The sequence below is a fragment of the Artemia franciscana genome, chromosome 4 (genome assembly GCF_032884065.1).
Source record: "Artemia franciscana chromosome 4, ASM3288406v1, whole genome shotgun sequence".
In the NCBI taxonomy this organism is placed as follows: Eukaryota; Metazoa; Arthropoda; class Branchiopoda; order Anostraca; family Artemiidae; genus Artemia; species Artemia franciscana.
This window is the reverse complement of record NC_088866.1, coordinates 39,229,368-39,248,565: the sequence shown is the minus strand read 5'-3', so window position 1 is coordinate 39,248,565 and position 19,198 is coordinate 39,229,368. Positions and strand designations below refer to the sequence as shown.

The following is a 19,198-nucleotide window of genomic DNA, read 5'->3' as shown; positions in this document are numbered from 1 at the left end:
TGCCTAGGGATTATTTTGGGTACTGAGTGACTAACCGTATTTCGAACAATAAACTCTACGAAAAGTGTGATTCTATCCCACTTTCTAGGGCTATAATAAGAGAAAGGTTGAGATGGTTAGGATACTTTTGCTGATGAGGGATGATAGGTTGCCAAAGACCGTCCTTTTTGGCCATTCATCTAAGGCGAACGAAAAACAGGTCATCCTTGAATTTGTTGGGAATAGATCGTAATTAAGCTTTTAAAGGAAATTGGAACTCGGAGAGGGTAAAGACGGAAACTGAATAGATTGGGATGGAGGAGAAGTAGGCGCAGCTTTGTTAGCCTTGGGCGGCTTGGTGCTGTAATGAGTTATTAGTAGTAGTAGTAGTAGTATATCATTTTTTATGCCTCTAATAATGGTTATTATAGAGAAAAATGGTGACAGGTCAATGGAACTAGCCCCGCTGTCATTTAACTTTGGCTTCGACCTTCTGGAACCAGTGGCATAGTCAGAGAGGGCAAAAGGGTAGATTTATTCCAAGATGTAGCAAATCTCTTTCACTCAATTTAAAAACAAAATGCAGGATTAAGTTAATTAAAGGAATCCCTGAAAACAGTTTGCCAAAGAAAGGTGTTCTTGTCCTGTACCCAAGAACAAATTAAAAAAATATAGCACCTCATAATTAGTTTCCTATAAGGGTAGAATCCTAATTATACTACTGAAACTAATTATTCAATTAATTGCTTCGACATCCCTTCATATAGGCTGTTTAATTTTAACGAAATATTATTTCTGTTTCATTTCTCTTAGTTCTACGGCGATTTTAAGAACCCCCCCCCCCTACCAAAAAAGATCAAAGTGTATTCCCCATTAAGGTGGTGCCGAAATCGTTTCGTGACTTTTCTTTTGAAATGAAAAATTTTCAAAACTGAGTTCAAGTTATGCACTTCACTTTTCCAATTCACTACAACATTAGCCGTGAGTTTTTAGTAATCCTGTAAATTGAAAATAAATTTCTGATGTGTTTGTTGGGCAAGCAAACATAACGTGTTTGCTTTTTGAGGTGGCCTGAAAAGAGGTTGAGAATGCTTTTGTTTTCTTAGGTAAATTTGGAAGTGTTGAAGAATTGAATGAAATCGAGGGAGATAATCGAAATGTACGAGAGAGGCTTAGAAAACTTTTTGGACGTCGTCCTACCATTGACGCTCTAGCTAAAAAAGGAATTTGGAAAGGTAAAACAAAGCACCTGGATTAGAATCATACCTGCACATATGGGGGTAGGAGGGTAATTCCTCCAGCCGCTGGAAATTGGCCTGGAAGACTATCTCTGGGAAGCTCCGGCTTGAGAGTGCATCTTTTGAGGCTTCAAAAGATGCTCTTTTGAGGCTTCCCATTGAAAAGTCCTGAGACTCACCCAAAATTTTACCTGTGTGCACCTATGATTAGGATATCCGGTTATGGGAAAATGGTTAAGGTTTTAACTCCTTAAAAGAAAGTAAAAAAAGTAAAAGACAATTAAAAAAAATTTAAATCATTTTGTGGCGGGATTACTTAATATTGGATGGATTTTTATGATTAAGTTTATATTTAAATTAACTTAAGAGGAGGTGACAACGTTACATTGATGTACAAAATCACTCTTTCAAAAATATGACAATAAAAAAAAGGATGGGTGCAGCAAAAAAAGAGAAAAATCAAGAAACATATTTTAACGTTTCAAGAAAGAAGCCACAGGATCTTGAGGACCTTAAGAGTTATATAAGTCTTCGCTCTGGTATTAAAGAAAAAATTGTCTTTACGGGCGATTCTTTTTTTAGTTCAATAAGGACGAAAAAATTATCTTTAATATTTTTTTTTTTTAGTGAGTTGACTAATCTATTGTGCTTCTAATCCACTGCTTTTCTAACAAATTCTGTGTCTGCTTGCCGCTGTATTTCATAGCACTAGTCTCCCTTTTTTCAAAGTTTAAAGTACGAACATGCATGCGGTTTACGCTTCAGGTCGAGTTTACAACCGTTTGTGGCTACCCCACCAAAAGTGACTTATTTTACAAATTTCCAGTTGGATTTTGAAAATAGGCAGAATTTTCAGATGCAGACTCAAATATTTCACAGTAACTTGATTTAAAAATAACTGAGTTATATCTTTCTGAAAGATTAAGCTTTATGAAAGAGATTTTTAAGTTCAGAAACGACTTTTAACATGATTCTTAATCTGTTCTGCTTCTTCTTGAAGGTTTGAGTCGATTTAAACTATTAATTGCAATTTTCTGGTTGGTCTAATCTTGAAATGGATTTCCTAGACAAAACGAAAGTGGAACTTTAAATATTTTCAGGACGTTTGTGTGTTTTTTGTTATGTATTAATTTCTAATAAAGTCCGGTAATGTATTTTGAGCTACTCAAGAGAAAAGGTTCGATTTTAAATAAATTACAAGATAAACAGTTAGTTGATAGAAAAAAAGGATTTTTTTTTCTTGAAGACAAATAGTGTGCAACTTGGAGACAGAATGTATTTTTTTATGCAAAACATACAACATCGCTACTGGTTTTGTTTTCTGTCCTGATCCACAAATGATCTTGGCTCTTTTTCTCCTTGAATGGGCCAAGATCATGAAACCGTAATTATTTCCAGCTTGTAAAATAATTGCTACTGCGTTTGAGTGTGAATAATTTGAAGAACTTTTCCCACCAAACATGTTTTTCAAAGAAAAGTAAAGAGCTCCACTAAGCTAAAAATGAGTAGAAATAAATTTAAATAACCTTCTAAGCGTAAAACTCTCACAAATCACCATCAATAAATAAATGAAGCTCAAAACGAACAGAAATTACAATAAATAAGCGAGTAAAAGTTAAAACGAGCGAAAATTAACACGAATAGGGCTGACAACCCCCATGCCTTCTCAAGACCAGAACATTATTTGCACTTTACTGAAAAAAAAAGAATGACTGGATTTTCAGTTTAAGGTACAGAAACTGATATTTCTTCCTTTAAGTTTTAACAATTTTTTTATTTATTAAAGTAAAAAAGTAGAAACACTTAAATGTATTTTGTGTAAATTTAAACCTCACTTTAGTAGTAGTAATAAATATAGTAGTGGCAGTGGTAGTAGTATCAGAATTAGCGTGCACATATTGTATTTTGGTCAATTGATCTTCCCATTTAAGTGTTCTCTGAAAGATCTAGCTTCATGCCCAGATCCATTCTCGAGATACGCTCTTTTGACAATGCGCATACACAAAGTGTCTTTTGATTTAGTTCAAATCTCCCCTCAGTATGGTAAGTGCAGTGGTATAGTAGTATTAGTGGTAGAGTAATGGTAGTCGTAGTAGTGGTAGCATGCAAGTATTCCCTTTTGGATCATCTCCTATATCATTTCCTGCAAGTTCCGAATTAATGTACCCAGCCATTCATGAAAGGCTGACCCGACTTCCCTTCGTCTTTTTGGAAAATAAAGTTATTAAAGTTATTTATAAAAATAAATAAAGTTATTGGAATTTGTTTTATACAATACTTATATAAGATTTGGGGGTGATTTGTACAAGCAAATTATGGGAATTCCCATGGGGGGGAATGCCAGCCCATTTATAGTTGACTTGTTTTTAAGTCAACTAGAATATAAATATATGATGGATAAGAATAATCCAATTAATTTAAAACATGCTTTGTCAAATAATAAAAGATATTTAGATGATATTTTGGTCTTAAATTGTAAAGATTTCATTGATATTTCTAAAAATATATATCCATCAGAGCTTATTCTTGAGCCTAGTCATGGCGCTGGTCATGAAGATCATTTCTTAGATTTAAATATTAATATTTGTGATAATAATAAATTAAGTTTTAAAATGTATAATAAAACGGATGATTTTGATTTTGAAGTGATTAGTTTCCCATTCCCTGAAAGTAATATACACTCAAATATCACGTATTCAGCGTTTTTCTCACAGTTACTTCGTTATGCAAGGATTTGTAGTAATTATATTGATTTTAAAAATAGATGTAAAATCTTAAGCCAAAAATTGATATCAAGAGGTTTTTCTGCAAATAAATTAACTTGGCAATTTAAAAAATTTAGTTTTCATTATAACGAACTTTTAAATAAATATCAAAAGAATTATCTAGAAATACTTAAAGAAATTTTTAACTAATTTCGGAGGTTCGAGCAATGTTGTCACAGCGCCATTTATTTTGAATTGTGTTTCTAATTGAGCAGATTTTTTTAAAAATTAGCCACATGGTAAAGATGAATCTATAATTGTTTAGTTCATTCAGGTTTTTTGCAATGTGTTAATATTTGTGATTTGGTAAAATTTATAATATTTAGTTTACCTATTGTTGCTAAAGGGAGGGATATATTAACAGGATAAGCTTGTTTTGGTTTTACTTGGTTGTTTTACATTTGCTGTTTTTTTTTTCATAGGCATGTATTTTGGGGGTGATACCTGACGCGGGGATGCCATGGATATTCTGTGGTAGCCACAACACTGTGCTGGGTAGAGAATTTAGAGTGGCGAAACCCTATATAGGCCAGTGTATTCTCCTGAAGAGCCCTTATGTTGGGTGTTGCCTCTGAATTATTTGTCTATGCTATTTTTTCTATTGTTCGGTAAATGACGACTTATACTTATTGACGACATGACTGCCTGTCCATGGATTATTCTTTATGGGTTGATTGTGTGTGGCTATGCTGTTTGACCTATGTGATTGTATGGATGAGTAGGGTTAAGGCCTCATTCAAGTGCTGGTCTATATTAATCACTAATTTAGGAAAACAGTCTTCCTTTTCTCCTTCTGTCTCTTTTTTTTTTTTTTTTTTTTTTTTTTTTTTTTTGTGTGTGTTTGTGCTGTAGCATTGGTGATTTCTCTTTTCATAATATGTAAACAATGAATGCATTGTCTAATATACAACCCTGGACCTGAGAAATGTGAGGAGGTTGACATCCCCAAATACATAATGGACCTTTTAACAATGCTGAACACAACAGTTCTCCTAAAATTTTAATCGAACTTGTTTTAGCGGACGAAAGGCTCGTGGACGGGGGGGGGCTAGTTGCCCTCCTTTCACTTTTGACTTTCAAAAAGGGCACTAGATCTTCCATCTTCCAATCAAATGAGCCCCAACAGATCCAAAGTTTATGCGACCACTCGTTTCGTAAAAATCTTATATACCCAGGGCATAACTTACAACCTTTACCTATCGGCTCTGGTGGGTTGTGTCCACCCTGAAGGTATTGTTATATGCTCTTTGGCTATTAGGAACAAAATGGCTATCTAAAAATTTTGATCGGATCCTTAGGGGGGAAAGACGGGGTCAGGGAGTGAGGGGGGCTAGTTGCCCTCCATGACTTTTGACTCTTAAATGAGAACTAGAACTTTAAATTTCCAAAAATGGCTTCCTCTAAAGCTTAAACAATTACTCCCTCCATAAAACGGTTATATGCTCCGGGGCATAAATTACAACCCTTGCCCCCAGACTATGGGGGCTTTGTCAACCCCAAAAGCCTTGTTACATGACTTTTGGACGGTTTTGGAACAAATGGCAATCCCTAAATATCTATCGGATGTATTTGGGGAGAATATTCCGTTGGAGGGGGGGGGGCTAGTTGCCCTCCGATCACTTGATTCTTGAAAAGGGCACTAGAATATTTGATTTTCATTTCAATCAAATTCCTCCAAAGTTTATACGACCAACCTTTTCATATAAACCTAATATACCCCAGGGACATAACTTACAACCCTGAGAGCTGGGGGAGGGGCTTATCATTTTCAAAGATATAATTACTGGACCTTTCAACTACACTGAACAAAATGGCTCTCAGAAAGTTTTGATTGGATGTATTTGGGAAAATGATGGGTGTGGGGTGAAGTGGGGTGGTGGCCCTCTAATCGTTTTTGACTATTAAAAATGACACTGGATGTTGCAACTTCCAATCGAATGAGCCCTTGTTGTAGTTTCTACGACAGCACCTTCTATGCGTGCCCTGGTTTAAAAACGAAAAAAATGTGGGGGGGTAGCTGCCCTCTGATCATTTCAAATCTTAAGAAGGCTACTAGAACTTCTGATTACCAGTCCAATGAGCCTTCTCCGAAGTTTATGCGACCACCCCCTCTATAAATACCTTATATACCCCCAGAGCATAGCTTACAATCCTTGCCCTGAGGGATGTGGGTGTGGGGATTGTCATCCTCAAAGATATAATTTCCGGAGCTTCAACTATGCTGAGCAAAATGATTATCTCGTAATTTGATTGGAAGTACTTTTGGGAAATGATAGGCATGGGGCGGATAGTTGCCCTCCCATCACTTTCGACTATTGGAAAGGGCACTAGCTCTTTTAATTTCCAATTGAATGAGCCCCTTTCGAAGTTTATGACAACTTCTAAACGAAGTGCCTTGGTCTAAAAATAAATAAAGAAACAATACTTTTTACTAATATTACAATTTACATAGGGAGCGCAACTTGTGCTGCTTTGATTATTTTAAATTCGGCATTTTCATCAGTTGAGTAATAAAGCACTTATTAAAGAGTTTATTTGAAATTTGCATGCGTAACTTTTTCAAATGTATGTTGTTTTTTTTTAATTTGACAGAGAGGCCGGTTGTTGAAAAGGTTCGTACTTTCCAGAGCTGTAGAAACAACGGAATTTGTCTTGTTTTATTTTATGATCAACAACAGAAAGTCTTAGGCAGTAAGGATATATATATGTATATATATATATATATATATATATATATATATATATATATATATATATATATATATATATATATATATATATATATAATATATGTAATGGAGCGATTGGGTCCAATCGGGCCCAAGATCGAGTTTGAAAGGGCCCCGTACCGTCATCAAAATGAACAAATGGTTTTTTAAATTGTGAAATTTCCTTAACAATTCCAGTAAGCTTTAATTGTGGAGAGATCATTTTCCAGGCTAAAACCAATAAAAAAAATGATGTTATATCAACAATAAATCAGGACAGACTACGTAGTTTAGCAGTCATCTTGACTGAAAGTGAAAAAAAGGAGAATAGATTTTAAAACCGTTTTAGAAGCATTTGTAGAACGAAAATTTGGAAATATGTAAATTCATGAGCCCATATTCGGTGATGTAAATTTCCAAAGGCGTTTTCGGCAGTTTCATAATATCTAGGGGACACATACGTAAATTAACATTAGCGCAAAATGAGTACAAAAAAGACGAAAGAGGACAAAACCGTAAGCTCAAAATAAACAAATTGGACCATTAAATGAGACAAGATCAAGTGAACGACCTGAGAAATGTAAATGTACGACGGGTGATAAACAACAACCTAAACCATCAAAAGTGACAAGACCAATCCAAGCAACTAAAGCCAAAGGTAATGAAAAAATGTCTGAAGCAATGATAAACGAAAATAAAGATCAAGGAGATCTGTAGTTAAAATTTTTAGTGAAACTGACTATTGGAACAAATCAAAAACTGAATTGAAGAACATAGAAATATGCAGTTAATAGATAAGTGGATGCGAGAATCACAGCGATTCAAAAAAGAAAGTGAAGAAAAAAAAATATGTGGTCACAAGACATCCGACAATGAGGATCAGAACGAATCAAAATGAAAATCAATACAAGAGGAATCTGTGGTTAGAAGATATACGACCGCGAGAACAAAGAAATATGCAGTTAGAAGATAATCAGCAGCGAGAATTACAAGCAACAACAGGAATCAGAACTTGTCAAAGATGAAAATGAAGAACAAAGAATTGTAGCATTTATCAAAAACGCTAAAGCCAACATCAAGAGTGTCAAAAATGACAGTGAAGGATAAAGAACTATGCTGTTAAAGGGCAGCAAAAATCAGAATGAGTGAAAAATGAAAGTGCAGAAGAAAAAATGGTATTTGTGTACATAACGGTACACGCTCGACAACAAACCGGTTTCATCTGTATGTGTTAAGAGACAATTAGCTTTCGCTCGGTGGAAAACAAGTGACAGGTGACAGAATACATTGGACTTATATAATTTGGGCTAAATATTTGCACATTGGGGACGGGGGTGGGGTAAATTATTTGGAATAAGAACAGCGTGAAGTTAGATAACAATTCTTACTTTGTAATGTGCAAATATATAGCCCAAATGTTTCTAAATTGTTATATTTTCATCATATTTTGGTACATCTCATTAAGATTGACCTAACTTCACTTCTCGAGTGTGTACTATTGTGTAAAGAAGGGGGCCTTGAATAGATAAGGTTGGAGAAGGGGCGTGCGTAGTTGTGTTGGCCTTAGGCGGCTTGTTACTGCGGTAAGTTACTATTAGTAGTAGTATTATATATATATATATATATATATATATATATATATATATATATATATATATATATATATATATATATATATATATATATATATATATATATATATATATATATATATATATTTACATGCTGGATTTGTATTTTGTATAAAATTTATAATATGTTAGCAGGCTCCACAAAAAAATTCTAATTGGGCCCTGCGCCTAGTCGATCCGGTCTGTTCATGTGAGCACTCTGCTGAACCTGACACCAAAAGTTTCAATTACACCCGAAGATGTATATGGGTATGGTGAAGGAAGTCATGAAAAATGTCCCCTCAGAGGATTGAAGCAAATGATTTTAGTTTTTCTTTAAGCAGTTGTTGACTATGAATAGTAGTTTAGTAGCCTCATGCTCTACCTGAGACTGTAATCATGGGACACAAAAAAAAAAAAAAAAACACAAAAAATGCTGCTTTTCTCTGTGGAATACAGGGAATGCCAAATATGTATTTATCCATAGTTAGAAATGGTAAGGGAGGAACTTGCCCCTTTCATGATAAGATTGGAAATGCATATCAAAATTCAAATATTCTAGGGTTTTGCATAATAGTTTTTGCCCAAAAATTTCAAATATAGCCTTTTATTCTACTGAAATTTTTTGTGGATGGTTACGATTGTACTTTGGGTGTGAGGGATGGAATATTCTATCCTACGCCTTGAATCTAATTCTTATTTTGCTCTCTTCTCAAATCCTTTGTCATTTACCCTTGTTCTTAAAGTACTTAGTTTTAGTTTTACTGTGTTAATAGCTCCATTTTCATCCCTCGTTTTCTTGGATTCGTTTTCTAGCCGAACCTGTATTTGGATCAACTTTGAAAGCCTTGGCTACTTTGGAGAAAATGACAGTACCAAAATTCGTGCAGAAGATAATATCGGTCATAGAAGCCAAAGAAGAATTTTTGGAAGCAGATGGACTTTATCGCGCTTCGGGAAACCTTTCTCAAGTCCAGAAAATCAGACTAAACGTCAGTTATAAGTTCTATCAACACTATTCATTAGTTCAGAAACTACTCTCTCTCTCTATTTCCATCTTTCTCTCTGTCTTTCTCTCTATCTCTATCTTTCTCTCTATCTCTTTTATTCATATCTATCTCTTTTATTCATATCTATCTCTTTTATATTTACCTCTATCTCTTTTATATTTACCTCTATCTCTTTTATATTTACCTCTATCTCTTTTATATTTACCTCTATCTCTTTCCTTATCTCTCTCTCTCTCTCTCTCTCTCTCTCTCTCTCTCTCTCTCTCTCTCTCTCTCTCTCTCTCTCTCTCTCTCTCTCTCTCTCTCTCTCTCTCTCTCTCTCTCTCTCTCTCTCTCTCTCTCTCTCTCTCTCTCTCTCCTCTCTATCCTCTCTATCCTCTCTCTCTCCTCTCTCCTCTCTCGCTTATTTTTTATTTCGTTTTGCTTTAAAATGCTGGGAAAGATATATACCATCTACCTACCGTGTTTGCAGATAAGCAAGTAGTCACTCATGGTCAAGGTTCCTCCTCTCTTTAATAACATACTTTGAAAAAATAGACAAAAATTCGCACATTTACGTCTTAAAAGGAACCCTGTAAAGTACTAAACTCGTCTTTACCCTGAGACAACTCTCACATTCCGTAATTTTTCATCCGTCCACCTTTCGACGCAACTATTTTAACTATTGCGAATAATCGCTTTTGGTCTAGCTTTATGTATAGTCAATCTAATGTGTAACTCAAATAAATTGTCATGTTTTTTATTTTGGTACCATTTGAACCAGAAAAAAAATTCTCTTACAACATATAGAAAGCCGGCAAAAATCGGATTTTTACAAAAAAAACGATTTTTTACTGTTTTAAAAAGTAGAGTTGAGAGAAAGAGTCAAACTTTAGCGTAAAGAGCGGCGCGTTGAGGAGGGAACCCCTTTCATATACGGAGTATTTTATGTTCGTTTTAAGTTTTAATGTCACTCCTTACTTTCAGTTAAAAAAAACTTCTTTTTTTATTTAATGTTTTCTCACAAAGAGCGTTGAAGAACATTACAGATGCCAGACAATTTGGTTGTGTGCAAAACCATTTGTTTGATTGGGTCTGCGTGGGGGGGGGATACTAGGAAACTACTTTTTCGTAGTATTTTGGCATACAAAATGTACATTTTCTCTGTGTAGATACGACTTCGTGTAATACCCAGTGTATATTAATGCACACTTTATCTCGCGTGTATGTGTGTGTGTGGGAAGGAGGGGTGGGGGGTCAAACGACTCAGGGATAGTCAAAACAGAACTGAGTCCATATTCGTGATCTATGTACCAACTTTTTCTATCACCGACTTATTAGAAGTGCAAGTTAACTTTTTTTAAAGTCATTGTTTTAGAAGAAAAGACGACAACCCCTCAATTTTGTCTCAACCGATTTTGGCTGATTTCTATACATTGTAGAGAATTTTTTCTGTTTCGAGTGATACCAAAATCAAAAACCATTACAATTGGTTTGCACTAACCCCAAAAATTAATTTCGATTGACTGTACTAATAGTTGGCTGGGAGAATGAAAACTCTGTACTGAAGCAAGGAAATTTCACAATACAGCCATTTATGTGCCTAATTAAGCTAAAATGCCGCATTCCGTTACACTAGTTTACTTGTTTTGGTAATGTTACCCTCAGAAATAGATTACTACTATTCATTAGAAAACAAGTTGTAGCAGATTTTGACTACTTTGCCTATGGATTGTCTTAGATTCCGTGAGGTCTTTGCAAGAGTCTGCGATAAAAATATTATATGAAGAATATATCAACTAGAAATAATATTATCATCTTTTTTTCTTTTCTTTTTTAAGCTGAATGTTGAAAAATCTATTAGGTGGATCGCTAAATTCTTTCCATCACAACATCCATCATAAGGCACAGTTTAATCTTAACTAAAATAGGTGGAGGACTGGAGTTTTTTTTTTTTTTTTTTTTTTTTTTTTTTTTTTTTTTTTTTTTTTTTTTTTTTTTTTTTTTTTTTTTGCTAAATCGAATACCAGAAAAGTGACACACTTTACTATATATTAGTAATACAAAAGAATAAAACTGAGATAAACAGAGAAAAGGGATTATTTTCCTATGATAGTGGGGAATTACAGAATAAGCAGGTGTTTACCGCAAAAGTGCTGTCAATGAACAGTAAATGTTGTTGGTTATATTAGTGAACGCTCGCTTCTGCAGGTTTGTTTATTGTTTAAGGATCTAGATTAAAGGTTTGTTATCTCTAAATTATTAGCTCGAATCTTGATCAAAGTTCTTAGGGTTTTGCCGGATCTGAAAATTTGGTAATTTTTGCCCAGCCGATCCTCAAGTAAATTGATATTTTAAGCTAGAATTAGTTGAATCAAAAATCTTTTTATGTATTTATTTCTATGTAACCTTGTCATCCTGTCTCTTTTGGGCACTCCTGCTTAAAGTAATAAGTTGTGTCACCGATCACTTACTTTTCTGTCAATTATGTCCCTAGTCCTCGGTTTAAAAAGTCACAAAAGTTGTTTTTAAGGATATTTGAACCGATCTATGTCTTTTCATAATCACTACAATGTTCGCAGTTTGAGCACTCTCCATTCTCTTTACTTATTTTGTGTTCATCTTTTTCTACTACTCACTTAATTATTAACTATATTTCGCTTTAAAATCGTTTTAAGGAAGATGGGTGACTGTTTAGCACCTTTGTAATTTATAAAACTACAGGACAGAATGGACCTGATGATTTGAATTTTGTTTTTGTTCTCTGCATGAGATGTAGGCCAACGTATCCTCTTCCTTCCCTAAAACCACACCTTTTTTCTGGAACCACGGATAACTTTGATAGATTACCCGTAAATACAAATCACCGTAAAAGGTTTTATCACTTTTTAGCTTATACTTGAAAAAAAAATGGTGTATGAAAATGTAGGAAGAACTAATGCAAGGAACTTCTATACCTATTTCATTTTTTAGTCTAACAAATATCATCATGCCAAGCAATTTGCTTTCTACGAACGAATCAAGTGCTTTGACCCCTTAATTACAAAAACACAAAATGTAGACTATGACAGATTAACTATCGTCCGTTTCAGGGATATAGCATACGCTTCATCACAATGGTGCAGAAACATTGTACGCATCTAAAAAACTTTCAGATTTCAATTTATGTATGTATGACAAGCCTCATCTTACCCCAAAGACCTGAACAGTGCTTCCACTATCCCCGAATTTCTCGGGTTTCTAAGAATATCCCTGAGCAGAATTGAGTTCTCCAAAATCATCTCCAAAAACTAGCAGTGGTAAATACACTAACATTTCTACGAAATACAGACCATTATTTTTTGTTAGGGTAAATTTCGTAGAGATTTCCGAGAACCTAAACCTTTTTTGGAGAAACAGGCAAAAATCTGGGGACAGTGCAAGCAGTGGACCTGGAATTTTAGACAAGTCTCGTCTCTTACGAAAACTATTATTAGTACCTTTTTTTTTACCCTAACATTGAAATTGATTTTCTTTTAGGCTGACCAATACAAGTTTGAATGCATTGATACCGAAGAAGATGTCCATGTTTTGGCTGGTGCTTTGAAATTGTTTTTTCGAGAGCTTATGGAGCCAGCCATTCCAACACAGTATTTTGAAAAATCCTTGGAAATATCTAGTGAGTGTGTGGGAATTCTTTCCACGTTTGTTTTGTGTTCATACTGTTCTTGTCTTGGCTTTACTAGATTTGTGTATATAAAAGAAAAAAAATATGTGTAGAAAAGATTGAGATATTAAAATAATGTCTATTGATAGTGACACTGCATTTTTTGGTTCGTCATACCGTGATTTACAGCTGTTTTGTACGAAGTTAAATCATCGTTGATTGTTGTGTTGCATTGAAATATTTCAACTGGGGCCATCTTTTTTAATTTTCATTCGGGTCTTCTCGAATGTTTTGAAAAATCCAATATGTCCAAACCGGCATTTTCCGTCTACATTAATGTAAAGCTTCTTCTCATTCTTCTTTTAGTTTTTTGCTAAATACAGCATTGGAGAATCAAAGGATAGGCTGATCAATAATTGTTCTTATTTGGGAAATCTCTTTCTATTAGTGAAAGTAAAACAGTTAAAACTGTACCTAGTATATATATACGGCTTCATTTTCGTACGTAGAACAAACAATTCTTTTTGGTAGTTTTTGAGTTAGATGACTTGAAGCAATTTTCATTCAGTTACTGCAGTTTCCTTTACATCCTATGTAGAAGATACTCCTCTGTAAATGCGATCAGTAAGGATAAATTCACTACGAGATATTTGATGGAAACTTCATTTTTCTGGGATTAAATTTATTTGGTAACAAATAAAGATTTGGGATATTTCAGTTAAACTGAGTTTCCGGGTTAAACTCTTTGATCTATTAGTGTAGTTTTAATCCTCTGAAAGATATAACCAGTTTGAGGAGTAGCAATTCTTAAGTAAGCACGTAAACAATATTTTTGGGGAGAGCATAATATTTAACAATATTTTTGGGGAGGAGGGCGACTTGGAACATTAAGGAAATGTTTCTACCCGCTTGTTTTTCAACTTTTAGTTTTCAACGACAATTTTTTTCTCATTTTTAACGAATAACGTATGGATTAGTATCCATGCTAAAATGAATTCAGCAACAAATGAACTGTAGCTACTAAACCTTGGTGCTAGCTCTATAAGATCTATCCTCTAACCCTGAATTTTAATTACTAGTGAAATTGGGCTTTCACCAGATCAGTAGTTTCAGACTAGTGAGTCGGAAAAATGAAGACTCCTTATGTTTAGTTTCTTAAGCTTTTCAGCTTTTTTTTTAAGATTTTGTATCAGTTGTTTATAGTAGCGGTAATTTAGAGTAACGGTGATAGTGGTAATACGTTAAAATCAAAATAAAAAATTCATCAACAGCCGACCTAAAGCTAGGCTTTTTGTCTAACTTTTCTAGAGCACGTTGCTAAATTAATGTCATCAAAAATGGAAAAACGATAATAAATTGAGTAAATTAAATGTAACAAAATAAGTTTTTAGATTCTCTTAAGATATAAAAATTGGGGGGGGGGGACACCGTACATGACAATAAAATAGCTTTATTCGTTCTCTGTTTTTATTGTACTTGCGTATTTTTTATGTATATTGATTATAATTACAGGTATGCGAGTGAACCGCGCTGACCGAGTGAAGAAGTTTCGAGAGTTGCTGCTTACATTCCCGAAAGAAAACTATGAAACACTCAAGTTCCTCTTCACACACCTCTTAAAGTATGAATTTTATATGAATTCTGGGGTATTTTGTTTTCAGTCAAGGCTGCAGAATAAAGGGCTTTAGGAACTTTTCAGGTAGTTTTACGGTATATTGGAGAAATCATATGTTCTATCGAGCCGCATTTTAGAGGACAGAATAACTATACATATGTTGCTCTTGTCAAATGCTGTTTTCTTTCAAAATGGTAGGCGTAGTTTTACCGATAATTTAATTAGAAATTATATAAGTCATCAATAACTCTTTTGATTACATTCATTTTAAACCAAAAGGTGCTGCTAAATGAAGTGGGAAAAATGTTATTTACTATAGTTTTAAGCTTAACAAAAACATTCCATAACAATCAGGTATAGTGGATATAAAATGCTGAAGCACCTGATGTTTGTTTTCAGGCCGGACTGACTTATTGCACATCCTTTCTTTTATAATTTGGTTTTACTAATTAATAATTGAACTCTGATGTCAATACAACCCCCCAGGGCCCGGGGGCTGTCTTTGTAAGTTATGTTCCGAGGATATATATGGTTCTTATGAAAAGCATGCTCGTATAAACTTCAGAGAGGGCTCATTTGACTGGAAATTAAATGTTATAGTTCTCTTTTTAAGAGTCAAAAGAGACCCGGCGGCAACTAGCCCCTTCCCACGTCTTTTTTTTTCCAAACCCATCTGATAAAAATTTTGAGCTCTTTTTTAAGAGCCAAAAGTGATCAATGGTCGACTAGCCCACGCCTCACATTGAGTATCTGGTCAAAACTTGGAGATAGCAATTTTGTTCAAAATAATTCAAAGGCCAATTAACTATGCTTTTAGCTATAATTCAAAGGCAAAAGATTTATTTATTCATTTATATTAGTACCTCCTGTATGGGTTTTTTTTTTTTTGCTATGATTGTTTATTTAATTTCTGTTGGTTTTAGTTTTTATTTATTCTTTAATAATAATTTCTGGTTTGTTTGGAATTTAATTTATTGTAGGTTTCTATTTCTTCTGATCTGAAGTTTAATATGGCCTTTACTTAACTTTAGAAAACTTCTGTTTCGGAAAGTTTTTTTTTAATAAATTAAATCAAACGATCGCTGCATAAAAAATTGATTCAAATAGGAAATCAAATACAATGCAAAATTAACCCAGGTCGGAACTTTGTGAACAGTTATGAATTAATTGACATTCACTCACCCTTGTTCAACTGTCAGCATTCGTTTCGACAGTTCGGGTCTCTTAATTTCGATTAGCAGATAATTTAAAAAAAAATATATTAAGGGCATTGGGAGGGGAGGATGAATTTTTCTAAAGTTGTGACAAATTTAGATAGTTCTTTAAAACCCGAAAATGTTAGTGTGTCAACGTTTAGGAAAAAAATCGGTGAAGTTTTTGGGGAAAAATTTAAACACATGTAAATATATATAGAATTATTGCTTGTTTAACAAGCATGGATTAGTGAGGATTATTACCATCTTTGAAAGTAATTTGGGTATTAAGCTCAGTCGAACAAGTGCAACATGCAGGGGTTGATTTATCTTTTAATTATCTTTATATTAAATCTTTTAATTAGGTTATTAAAAGGGCTATTAACTTTTAATTAGGCTTTAATTAATCTATGCCTACTTAAAATCTACAGTTCCGTTCTCTCTGCATCTATAGAAAGTGTGCACATGTTTTCTTAATGAGGAGAAAATCCTTCTAAACACACCAATTGATAGATATAAATTGGTGCAGTAGGAAATAGTAAAGCATAAATCAAATCAAGTATGCCGCTCCCTTATGGATTCTTTTTTGTATCATCGCGAATTTTTTTACGAACTTTTTTGATTCTTGTACCCATGGACAATTATCCGTATAAAAGGTTTTACTTGCTACTATTACCTGAATTTGTAAACCGTAGATGCGATTTTCTAAAACATCCAGGTGGGTACTGTGCAGAAGTGAATCTCAGGATTTTCAAGATTCCCTTATTTCTGTCCTTTTTTCATAAGGACAATAAAAAAAAAACTCTAGCCTTGCGGAGAGATATGTATGTTCGATATGGAGTGTTTTGTGTTTTTGCTGACTATCAGTATCTTATATTTATTATACCTTTTTTATTAGAATAACAATAAACTCTTATTCTTCTTCTAGAAAAAGTTTGTTTTTGAATTAACTTTATTCCAGTTATCTACGACTTTCAGTCTGGTTCGAGCATCCTTGTATAATGTAAAAAACATTAAGAGATGATCGTATATTAGGATAAACTTTAATTTTTAATTGTTACAGAGGGGTACTGAAATATATAGCAAGGGGGTTTTCGATATTGTAAAATGACTGATATGATTTTCTTAGATATCCAACTGCTTCTGAATTCATCTTCCGCTTCTTTTTTGTTAAATCAAGCAGATTTTCATGTAAATAACCTTTGGGGTAGCTCGCCAAGCTTAATAATATAAACCCAAACCTAAGCAATAACGTATTCGGAGGATTCTCTGTCCTCTATCACTGTTCCAGAGTATTGCGCCCCAAAGAAAATTTAAAAAGTGACCAAGACCATACTTCACCTGAGTTATGTTTTCAGGCACTGGGTTTGAAGCGGGTTTTTAGCAGATTCGACAAAAATTGTTTTCAGTTTCTCTGTGTTCAACCGAGCAAAACTTTAACGCGTTTTCATGTTACGGGATAAAAGCGTGTTGGACACGGGTACTTCAAAACTGTAATGCGCTAGAATAGCGTGATTGAACATGGGTTCTGAGACGACATTCACTGTGTTGAATACAGCACTCAAAACGATAGTCTACAAAACATGTGTCAAACTCCGTGTTGGATGCGGGTGGCCAGAAAACAAGGCTCTGGTTGAACTTCGCTGAATTAAGGATGCTGGGACTCTTTTAAAATTTTCATTTTAGTTTTAATGGTTGTATGTTATTGTAAGTCTCTTTTCTTTTATATATTAATATTTGCTGAGGACGGCCCTTGGACACAGGGTCGATATATTCATTCAAATATAGAATTCCATTGTCTTCCGACAAGAATTCCCTATTGTTGTTCTTGTTTTTAATGTTTATAATGAAAACATAATAAATTGCATCGAGTTTTGTCTTGGGAGGGTTTAAAGGGGGGTCTTTAAAAAGATTGGGACGGAGTAGACGCGTACAAAGCTGTGTTAGTTCCTGGTGGCTTAGTACTGCAGTGAGTTGTTAATAGTAGCAGTAGTAATAATAATAATACAACACTTACCGTCACCTCAGAGAAATCCCCTTCTGGGTCTAGACTATGATTGCTTATATTAGTAAGGTTCATCTTTAAGCAATCGCCCGATTTTCTCCTAAATCAGTAGTTTTGTGTGAATAATTGTATATTTTGTTCTTAAACTCTAGAACTGCTATCTCTCCCTGGATAATTTAAAAATAGCGATTTTGAAATTTTATATGAGCTAAGATTTATACGCAGAGGTCATTGCGCTTCATTAACTGGTTCTGTCCCTTTACCAGTGACTCATCTGGCTCAAGATGTTTAAAGTCTTAAGTTTGCCACTGGCGGGCTATTCCAAATAGTTGAAAAGTCCATTATACAAAAACTTATTGTTGATAAGTGCAAAATTGAATAATTTTCGGTCTTTTGCCCTACTTTAAAATCTGTATTGTGTAGCTTGAGACATTTTTTTTTCAATACCTCGCCTGTTTTGGGCTGCTAATTTCTGACTCCCCGTTTGCTTTTTTTTGTAGGGTGACTGAATATCGAGAAAAAAATCGGATGCAGATTAGTAATTTGGCCATTGTTTTTGGTCCAACGTTAATGTGGCCTGCTACAGAATCACTGAACTTGGCTCTGGATATGATGCAACAGAACTTGGTTATTGAGTGCCTTCTTTTGGAATTCAAACAAATATTTGTTAAATAATATAATATGTCCTTGCGTCAGATTAACCTGTTTACTCTATAGGCTAAGTTCGGAATAGATGTGTTGTTGTACTTGTCTACCAGTGTCTTTCGGATAAAAATTAAGCTCGTGGTGCGTCTGCATAGGGAAACAAATATTAAATTCAAGTTTTGTTGTATAGGTTGTCACGTTTTGTTGTATAGGTTGTCACGTTTTTTCTATCGTTTGTAAATAAATTCTCAGAAGGTATTGTAATCTAATAAATATGGATTAGTAGTCTCTTCAAAAATGGTGAGAATATTGTAAATGGATTGTTTGTTGTTTTTTTTTAAAGCGCAAACGTGCTCCTACACTTATCATTGTTTTTCTAATAGGTTAGCTCTTTCGTGAATCTATTTCAAAGTGAACATTTTTTCAAAAAAAGATGAAATTTCATTTGATAGCACTATGATTTTATCGGGTTTGGCAGCTCAGGGTTTGTTCCAGACCTCCATCTGGGTGTCTTTCTGGATTTCTTTTCAGAACTTGCATCGTTAAGAATCATTAATTATTTGCTCCCACCTTCAGTCTAAAATGACAGATTACAACAAAATTACCCTCCCCCCTTGAAATGTTTAAAATATAAAAGGGGTAATATTTTAGTTTGTTTTGTACTTACAGTAGTACAAATTACTTGTATTTTTTTTTATTCTTTGTCTTGGATCAATTATGCTCTGGAAGTCTGGAACACACCATTGTTGTCTGAGTTTGGTAACTAGAATCAGTTTAACGGATTGTAGTCAAGCATTGACTTATT

At 34.1% G+C, this 19,198-nt stretch overlaps 1 protein-coding gene and 1 long non-coding RNA gene across 3 annotated transcripts in view; one reads left to right on the top strand and one right to left on the bottom strand.

Annotated features, from left to right (window-relative positions):
* Positions 1–18,443, top strand: part of LOC136026409 (rho GTPase-activating protein 12-like) — a 106,645-nt gene extending 88,202 nt beyond the window's left edge. The window contains exons 11-15 of one of the 2 annotated variants that reach the window (XM_065702973.1): positions 1,086–1,214; positions 9,117–9,292; positions 12,809–12,947; positions 14,448–14,556; positions 18,249–18,443. In XM_065702973.1, the coding sequence (XP_065559045.1) occupies positions 1,086–1,214; positions 9,117–9,292; positions 12,809–12,947; positions 14,448–14,556; positions 18,249–18,423 (728 nt within the window). In that variant the 3' untranslated portion in view covers positions 18,424–18,443. The remainder of the gene's footprint in view (positions 1–1,085; positions 1,215–9,116; positions 9,293–12,808; positions 12,948–14,447; positions 14,557–18,248) is intronic. The other variant, XM_065702974.1, reaches the window with a different exon arrangement.
* LOC136026412 (uncharacterized) overlaps positions 1–19,198 on the bottom strand; it is a 411,673-nt gene that overhangs the window by 9,709 nt on the left and 382,766 nt on the right. The gene's annotated exons all lie outside the window — the stretch shown is intronic.